Raw genomic sequence first — 9,491 nt, 5'->3', positions numbered from 1 at the left:
TTGAATATAAAGTTAAAGCTAAAACATAGCAAAGCATATGAGAAACTCGAAGAAAATCCAAATTAGTAGAGAAAATATGGAAGATTTCTTTGTTCCAATAGACCATATAGAAGATATAGCTACTTTTTTTTCCCTCTCATTTGCTTTAGGTAACAAATTAATTAGTAGAGAAGAGAAGATAGCAGGAGGATGATGAATGTGGAAGAAAGAGAGCGCATAAAATTGCAGAGGCTGCGAAGGAACAGGAGTCTAGTGGGAAAGGGGAAGAACTAAACAAAGATAATTAATGAGATGAGAGAGAGAATGAATTCTTAATTAATATGGTATCAGAATTTTAATCCCAATATATAAATATTAATTGAAGAAAATTTATTGTTTTGAGAATTGAAAGTACATCTCAACCATTAAAAGTTTATAGATCTAAAGGTCTAAAACTTGTGTCAAAAATATGATGCCACGGATCCGCCTCCTATATATATATATATATATATGGATTGAAGTCACGCGTCGTACATGTTGAGTAGGGTTATCTGGTAAAGAAAGTCGCAGTTAGTTTTAATTTAATAACCAGATTACTATATCAATGAATGAATGCAAAGTTTGCAACTATGCAAGACAAACAAATGGCGGTGGAGGCAAATAAAGACAGCAGCAAATTGCCGCAAACCCTAATCTCCAACTCCAAAAACAAGGGTCTCCTACCCTTGGATATACCATAACTGAGCTGTCTCTCAAGTGCCACCTTTTCTTTCATTGTTCTGAGAAGCCAAATTAAATTTATTTGTCCCTTTGAAGACACCCTGGCATTCCTTTTATTATTTACCTTCATACTCACATAATATTAATATTGTCTCTAGCTAACATTCCTCTATCTATATATATACCCAACCAACATGTACAACTTCAATTTCAAAAGTCGGCTAGCTAGAGAGAGAGTACAATATATATGCTATTCTAATTAAATTTTAAACTCTCCTAGAGTTTAGGGTTTGAAACCCGAAGACCTGAGTTCGAATCCCTCCATTCTTGTACGAGAAGATATTCTAAACTCTGAGTGATGTATATGGCCATGGCGACCTTCCCAACCGTTGACAAATGCACGTCAAACGGCCGCGAAAAACACATGGTGGTTGCCGACATGGACGGAACTTTGCTTAGAGGGCGAAGCTCCTTCCCTTACTTTGCCCTCATTGCCTTTGAAGTTGGTGGGATTTTAAGGCTACTTTTCTTGCTCTTGGTTACACCATTAGCTGGACTTCTCTATTACTTTATCTCAGAATCTGCTGGGATCCAAGTTCTCATATTTGCAACGTTTGCTGGTGTGAGGGTTTCCGAGATTGAGTCTGTGGCCAGGGCTGTGCTGCCTAAGTTTTATTCCAGCGATTTGCACCCTGAGTCTTGGCGTGTGCTGTCTGCTTGTGAGAAGAGATGTATTCTGACTGCAAATCCGAGGATTATGGTGGAGCCGTTTTTGAAGGATTTTCTTGGATTCGACACGGTTTTGGGGACTGAAATTGCAACTTATAAGGGTAAGGCTACTGGGTTTGTTAGCCTACCTGGTGTTCTTGTGGGGAAGAAGAAAGCAGATGCTCTTAAAAAGGCTTTTGGAGATGTCCAGCCAGAGATTGGGCTTGGTGATAGGCATACTGACATTCCTTTCATGAAACTTTGCAAGGTTTGACACTTTTTATTTATGATATTCAAATTTTTTTTTCTTTGATAGGCACACAAGCGTACATATTTGCTTACCGGCCCTCTTTTACAACCTAAATTCATAATGTTTTGAACGAATTCTTTCTAGCACAATCAATTCTAAATGTGAGATTGTGATACTAGAAATAATATTAGCAATAATACTATAGACACCAACATTAACTTATGTTATAATATCTTATTTAACGTGAATAAATAAAATCTAAAATAGTCATAAAATGAAAATAAATGAAATATTATCACATCAATTAGTGTCCACAAATTAATGTAATAAATTAATATCTAATCTATTACACTTTATTTTACAATAATATAGAAGATTTAAACCCGAACATGTATATATGAACTTAATGAATATTGTTGCAGGAGGGTTACATGGTGCCAGCCGAACCAGAAGTGGAAGCAGTAACAAATGACAAGCTCCCAAAACCCATCATCTTCCACGACGGCCGCCTCGTCTTCAAGCCAACCCCTCTCATGGCCCTCCTAACCCTCCTCTGGCTCCCCGTCGGCTTCTTCCTCGCCTGCCTCCGAATCTCCGCGGGGGCTCTCCTCCCCATGCCACTCGTCTACTACGCCTTCTGGGCACTCGGCGTCCGCGTCACCGTCAAGGGCACCCCACCTCCGCCGCCCAAAAAATCCACTGGCCAATCCGGCGTCCTCTTCATCTGCTCCCACCGCACCCTCCTCGACCCAATCTTCCTCTCCACCGCCCTCGGCCGCCCCATCCCTGCCGTCACCTACTCCGTCTCCCGCCTCTCCGAGTTCATCTCCCCCATCAAAACCGTCCGCCTCAGCCGCGACCGGGCGAGGGACGCCGCCATGATCAAGAAGCTTCTAGAAGAAGGCGACCTGGCGATCTGCCCGGAGGGCACCACGTGTCGGGAGCCGTTTCTACTGAGATTCTCCGCTCTGTTCGCGGAGCTGACGGACGAGCTGGTCCCGGTGGCGATGGTGAATAGAATGAGCATGTTTCACGGGACGACGGCGCGTGGGTGGAAGGGTATGGACCCGTTTTACTTCTTCATGAACCCGAGCCCGGCTTATGAAGTCACGTTTTTGAACAAGTTGCCGGCGGAGCTGACGTGTGGGTCCGGGAAGTCGAGCCATGACGTGGCGAATTATATCCAGAGGGTTATAGCGGCCAGCCTCTCGTATGAGTACACCGGGTTTACCAGAAAAGACAAGTACCGGGCACTTGCCGGAAATGACGGGACTGTCGTTGAGAAACCGTTGCTCCAACCCAACAAAGTCATGGGATGCTAGGCCACCTCAGCTGATGGTTTTACTCTTACTAGCTTTTTACTGTTACTAGTCTAGTTATTGTTTTTTTTACTGCAAAAAAATATATATGTCATTGATCAGGTAAAAGCCCAGGTGTCTGGGTAATTATTCACTTTTTCATTTAGTCAGTCAAATATGTAGAAATAAATGACAAGGAAAAGAGAATGTGTAGTGTAAGTGTACCAAGAAGAAAATATGTATTTGTATTTTCCTATTGTTTGTTTGGAATAATCACCATTAGTGGAATTTTACTTTTACTTTTATTTTCATTTTTGGGCAAGGTTTAAGGAATTGTTTTGAAAAATAAACAAAATAAAAAAGAGTAAATGTGGATTACGTCCGTTGATTAAGGCACTGACGGCTCCTTGCACCTAAGTTCAAACCTCCTTCCCATGTATTAAAATAATTAGAATATCGTTCTTGTCAACAAATCAATATATAAAAGAAAAAGGAGAAAAGGAAAAGGAATATGGTAAATAAATAAGTGAAGATTCAACGGCTATGATAGATTCATTTCAATTGGGCGAATGGATGGTTGGGATAGATCCAAAACAAACCAAGCGAGTCTTACGTGTTTCTAACGGGCTGCAATAGCATGTCGTTTGCCCGCCTCTGTCTCCTCCCTCCCTCCCTCTCGCAAGCGCTCTCTCTCTCTCTCTCTCTCTCTCTCTCTCTCTATGATAAAAAATGAAATCATATTCAGATTGAGCTAGAATTGTTGTTTATGTTATAGATAAACAAAACGGCAGTGGAAGAATAAAGAATTGAAAATCAAAATGGACTCGACGACGATCTCGCATCTTTCGAAAGGATCAATATCGTCAAGTATAGGAGACTCGTGGGAGCTTGAAGGAACTCTGCCTCTCAGCGATAGGCTTAAGGCCTTCAAGAGCTCTCAGTTCGACCCAGATTCCTATATCACCCACAAATGCCACACCATGAGTGAGAAGGTCAGAGAACCACAACCCCTCTCTCTCTCTCTCTCTCTCTACATGCCGCTCCTGATTGTATGATATGTTTGCTTCTTTCGTTATTTTCATGGGGTCGGGTCTGTTAAACCAAATTATGAAAAGGGTCGTCAATGGTTGCAGAGTTCCTGAGAACAATGCATGCAAATACATGTGATTTTCTAGAATCAGGCAAACAAAATCTGGTTGTGTTTTTATAATTTTACGCTTAATTTGTTGTTAGTATTTAATTCAAGTGATGCATGGTGAAGAATTTTACTGGAATTTGTAATATAATATAGGCATTGATGATGGTTTTAGGAGATAAAGCACCTCTGTTCTTACCTTGTTGAGCTGAAGAAGGCATCTGCAGAGGAAATGCGTAAGAGCGTGTATGCTAATTATTCAGCCTTTATTCGGTGAGCGCCATTCATTCTCTTCCTATTAATCTAATTATTCAGCCTTGATTACAATATTTTTTGGTGCATATATTACTATTTATATTGGTTCGTTTGCAGTACATCTAAGGAGATCTCTGACCTTGAGGGACAGCTCCTTTCAATGAGAAATCTCCTATCTACTCAGGCAGCTTTGGTTCATGGGTTATCTGAAGGAATTCGGGTTGATTCGTTGTCTGCTGGCTATGAAGATTTCACCAACGAGGACACATCGGTTGAAAATAGGGAACTTTCCGAGATAGAGAATTGGTTAGGGGAATTTCAGGACACCCTTGAAGTTCTATTGGCCGAAAGAAGAGTGGATGAAGCTTTGGCTGCCTTGGACCAAGGAGAACGTGTTATGGACCAAGCTAATGACAGGCATAAATTGAACCCAGCGGCATTCTTGTCAATGCAGATTACAATCACTGAACAGAGACAAAAATTGATTGATCAGCTTGCAGAGACTATGTGCCAACCTTCCACTCGTGTTGTTGAGCTTCGCTCAGCTGTTGTAGCTCTCAAAAAGCTCGGGGATGGTCCCCGTTCCCATACGTTGCTACTTAATGCTCACAGTCAAAAGTTGCAGTCCAATATGCAAGGCCTTAGCTCAACTAGCACTTCATTTGGATTAGCATATATTGCTGCACTTTCACAACTTGTCTTCTCAAGCATTGCACAAGCAACAAGCGATTCCTTGGCAGTTTTCAGTGAGGAGACTGCTTATACATCTGAGCTTGTTACTTGGGCAGTCAAACAGACGGAGGCTTTTGCTCATCTCCTAAAGAGGCATGTTCTAGCTTCATCAGCAGCTTCTGGAAGTATGAGAGTTGCTGCTGAATGTGTTCATATATGCTTGGGACACTGTTCTTTGTTAGAAGCTCGTGGATTGTGCCTCTCTCCGGTTCTGTTGAGACTCTTTAGGCCCTTCCTTGAGCAGGCATTGAGCTCCAACTTAAAAAGAATTGAGCAGAGCAGTGCCGCATTAGCTGCTGCTGATGATTGGCTGCTTCTTTATCCACCCGTAGGTGCACGCCTTATGGGTTCAACTTCATCACTTAATGCTGTGAGCGCATACCAGCCAAAGCTTTCAAGCAGTGCTCACAGATTCAATTCAATGGTTCAGGTGACCATTGATCTCACTTTTACTTCAGTACTTGTTCAGGAATTTCCAACTTCACCAAAACTAATTAACTAATGTTGCTAATAATATCTGGATATAGGAACTTTTTGAGGATGTCGCGCCCCTCGACACCCTGCAGTTGGATGGTCCTGCATTAGAAGGTGTTTTACTAGCCTTTAACTCCTATGTCAATTTGCTGATGAATGCAGTGCCTGGTTCAGTGGAGAATGAGGAGAACTTGGAAGGTTCAGGAAATAAACTCGTTAGGATGGCAGAGACAGAAGCCCAACAGTTAGCTTTGCTAGCTAATGCATCATTGTTAGCAGATGAGCTACTCCCGCGTGCCGCTATGAAGCTTTTGCCCTTGCAGCAGGGTCAGCAAGCTAACAGAACAATGGAAACCCCTAAGAGATCTTCAGACAGGGGAAACCGTGTTCCTGAGCCAAGCAGGGAATGGAAGAAGAGGCTTCAGCGTTCGGTTGAACAGTTGAGAGATAGCTTCTGCAGACTACATGCCCTTGATCTCATCTTCACAGAAGACGGTGACACACGTCTCAATGCACACATGTACACAAGTATGGACGGAAATATAGACCCTGAATGGTTCCCATCTCCTATCCTTCAGGAATTTTTCGCTAAGTTGACAACATTAGCAAACCTTGCAACAGATATTTTTGTGGGAAGGGAAAGATTTGCAACTATCCTATTAATGAGACTGACAGAGACTGTGATCCTCTGGCTTTCTGATGATCAGAATTTCTGGGCAGAAATAGAAGAGGGGCCAAAACCGTTAGGTCCTCTTGGCCTTCAACAGGTATATTTATTCATATTCATTTGCTAAATGAATCTTTTGCTCTATCTATGTAATCTACGTTAACATTTTTTTTTATTTCCATGCAGTTCTATTTGGATATGGAGTTCGTGCTGCTATTTGCATCCCAAGGCCGATATCTTTCTCGGCATCTCCATCAAGTTATAAAGAACATTATCGGTCGAGCTATCGATGCAGTTACAGCTACTGGAGTTGATCCATACAGGTACAACAAGTAAAAGCTAAAATCTTAATTGAAAATGGCTTAAAGAAACAAAAATGTTATGAATGCTTGTTAATCAGAGAATATCAGCATTGCTCTGTATACCTTAATTCACATTCTTTTTCTTTTCTTGTTTTGGCAGTGTGTTGCCAGAGGATGACTGGTTTGCTGAAGTAGCTCAAATAGCAATAAAGATGTTGACTGGAAAAGCCAACTTCTCAAACGTAGAACAAGATGTTACCAGCCCCACTCAATCGGTATCAGCAAAATCTGTATCATCCATCTATTCTCATGGAAGTGATAGCAATTTTGCTCACCACTATAGAGAGTAGTGACATGCTGTTGACAAACTCATTTGTTGATAACAAGGATTTTGTCTTCAAATTTTACCCTCAGTTAGAATCATCATTTCATGGTGATGACGAGTTCCATTTAGTAATTTCAAATTTTGGTTAGGGGTGAGAAAGAGCGGTGGGGTTGGTGCTTGGTAGTTTAACAGAAAGGAAAACAAAGGAGAGATGTCTGCCACTTTTCAGATTAATTGGATGTATAATACTTTAATCCTCTTGACTTCTTTAAACAATAAGCATGGCTATCACGTGCATGCCCTTTTTCTTTTTTTTTCCCTTCCTTTGGTGAAGAGTGAAGACCATCATGTGCAGACACAAACATGCTTTTGAGCAGTAAAACCTGTAAAGGGAAAAGAAGACAAAAAAGAGAGCACAATCGATATCTTTGACCAACTTTAGTTATATAACTTGTCTTCTAACCCAGAAAAAAACAGAGAAAATCAAATCCTACAAACTCAACACACTTTCTCAAAATCACATTTCCTTCTGTGCAAACAAAATGACAATTGAGCTGCTGTGGGTTGTGCTCATCACCATCTTAAGATTTGGAGAGGCAAATCCAAGACTAAAAGAAGTATGCAACCCAAGTGACCTGAAAGGCCTAACCATTTTCAAGTCTGGAATTCATGTTGACACTTCAGGCCGGCTGGCAAAGTGGGTTGGTGGCAATTGTTGCAACTGGGAAGGCATTTCCTGTGAAATTAGGACTGGCAGAGTGGCAGTAATAAATCTATCTGCCTTCATTTCATCTGATGATTCTCCTTTCCAAGCCCAGATGGAAGGCTTGTTCTCTTCTTCAATTACCCTCCTAGCCTCTCTTCAAGTCCTAGATCTTGGTGGGCTCTCTGGTCTTTCTGGGACACTTCCAAAATCCATAGGTTTTCACCTCCCGGAGCTCAGAAGGCTCGTTCTTTACGGCAACAACCTCAGTGGAGCAATCCCAAAAAGCATTGGTAAGCTGTCAAAACTTGAGGAACTTGTGCTGCATGAGAATAAGTTTTCTGGGTCACTCCCATCAAGCCTCGGGAGCCTTAAGAATCTAAAGAGGCTAAGTTTATATTCAAATCGACTTTTGGGTCGCATGCCTGATTCGTTTACAAATTTGACAAGTTTGGTATATTTGGATCTTCATGACAATTCTCTGACTGGTCACATCCCACAGAGAATTGGTCAGTTGCAGGTCTTGGAAGAGCTTGATCTTTCAAGCAATTTCTTGGCTGGGAATCTTCCACCTTCATTGGCTAATTTAACTGCCATTTCAGTTATGTGCTTGGACACTAATTATCTTGAGGGACCAATTCCATTTCCATCAAGCTCTGCCCAAATGTCTTCTCTTCGGCTTTTAAGGCTGCATACTAATCATCTTACTGGGAAAATACCACCCACATTTGGAGATCTGGTCTCCCTCCAAAGATTTTCCCTAGCAAATAACAAGCATGAGGGAGCAATCCCCTCTAGCTTTGGTAATTTATCAGCTTTGAGAGAGCTATACCTTAATGGCAACCAATTTTCTGGTCAAATACCAAAATCAGTTGGTCAACTCTCCCAGCTTATACTCTTCAACATCTCTCATAACTTGATCCAAGGACCACTTCCTTCTGAGATGTCTTCCCTCCAAAATATTCAAGCGCTCGATCTGTCATTCAACCTTTTAAGCCTTTCCTCCATCCCAAAATGGCTTGCGGAGCTGCCGTCCCTTTCTCGGATTTACTTGGCAGGATGTGGGATCCAGGGCAACATTCCAGGGTTCTTGCGCTCAACTCCAAGTCCAATTCAGGAACTGGACTTATCAGCCAACAATCTTACTGGAAGCATTCCAACATGGCTTGGAGTTGGAAGCCTTGCTCAGCTCTACCTATTAAACCTGTCCAGGAACTCACTTGTTTCAAAGATCCCTGACTCAGTTACAAACTTGCACGACTTGGGTGTGCTTGATCTCCATGGAAACAAACTATCAGGCTCGATGAGCCGAGTTTTCGAGATAGGACTGGAGTTCCCAGATGGATCACTAACATATCTTGATCTTTCTGAAAACAAATTCTCCAGTGGAATGGGGCAAATTGGGGTAGGATCTCAGCGTGGCATTCAGCTTCTCAACTTATCAAACAACATTTTGCAAGGTAGATTTCCAACATCCATAGAGAGACTGAAGTTACTGCAAAGTCTGGATTTGAGTTCCAACAAGTTAGGCTTCAACTTGCCAGAGGCCTTGGCGAATTTAAGCATGTTAGAGACGCTAAAGTTGGAGAAAAACCGCTTTGCTGGTAAAATTCCAAATGGGTTTTTGAAGTTGAGAAAGCTGAAGCAATTAGATTTATCAGACAATCTTTTAGTCGGGGAAATCCCAGTGGGTAAACCCTTGAGTGACTTTCCCCAGAGCTCTTACTCTGGAAACAGAGGCTTATGTGGAAAGCCTCTCGCTCCTTGTAAGCCTACATGGTTTGGTTGATGTGTTTGAAAACTCATGAAGGCCTATCCACCTAAATAACTTTTACAATTAGTTCCAAATTCTTTGATTTATAAAAACATTTACAATTAGTGCATGGCTGTGATGATTTTTTTGCACTTGCTATGGCATGCTTGTTGCCTCAATTCATTGGAGA

At 41.7% G+C, this 9,491-nt stretch overlaps 3 protein-coding genes across 3 annotated transcripts; all 3 read left to right on the top strand.

Moving 5' to 3' along the window:
• On the top strand, nucleotides 1,052-3,296 carry LOC18793578 (glycerol-3-phosphate 2-O-acyltransferase 6). Its single transcript, XM_007223253.2, has 2 exons — nucleotides 1,052-1,675; nucleotides 2,080-3,296. Exons 1-2 carry the CDS (start codon nucleotides 1,058-1,060, stop codon nucleotides 2,977-2,979), a joined length of 1,518 nt encoding a protein of 505 aa, XP_007223315.2. The 5' UTR covers nucleotides 1,052-1,057; the 3' UTR covers nucleotides 2,980-3,296.
• LOC18793915 (exocyst complex component EXO84A) lies at nucleotides 3,289-6,882 on the top strand. The gene is made up of 6 exons (XM_007227174.2): nucleotides 3,289-3,947; nucleotides 4,266-4,363; nucleotides 4,463-5,507; nucleotides 5,605-6,318; nucleotides 6,405-6,541; nucleotides 6,681-6,882. Exons 1-6 carry the CDS (start codon nucleotides 3,774-3,776, stop codon nucleotides 6,868-6,870), a joined length of 2,358 nt encoding a protein of 785 aa, XP_007227236.1. The 5' UTR covers nucleotides 3,289-3,773; the 3' UTR covers nucleotides 6,871-6,882.
• LOC18789532 (probable leucine-rich repeat receptor-like protein kinase At1g35710) lies at nucleotides 7,317-9,487 on the top strand. The gene has a single exon (XM_007227523.2). It carries the CDS (start codon nucleotides 7,388-7,390, stop codon nucleotides 9,335-9,337), a length of 1,950 nt encoding a protein of 649 aa, XP_007227585.1. The 5' UTR covers nucleotides 7,317-7,387; the 3' UTR covers nucleotides 9,338-9,487.

This window comes from Prunus persica, chromosome G1 (assembly GCF_000346465.2).
Source record: "Prunus persica cultivar Lovell chromosome G1, Prunus_persica_NCBIv2, whole genome shotgun sequence".
In the NCBI taxonomy this organism is placed as follows: Eukaryota; Viridiplantae; Streptophyta; class Magnoliopsida; order Rosales; family Rosaceae; genus Prunus; species Prunus persica.
Note: the sequence above shows the minus strand (reverse complement) of the source record. Positions and strands in the feature narration are given on the sequence as shown.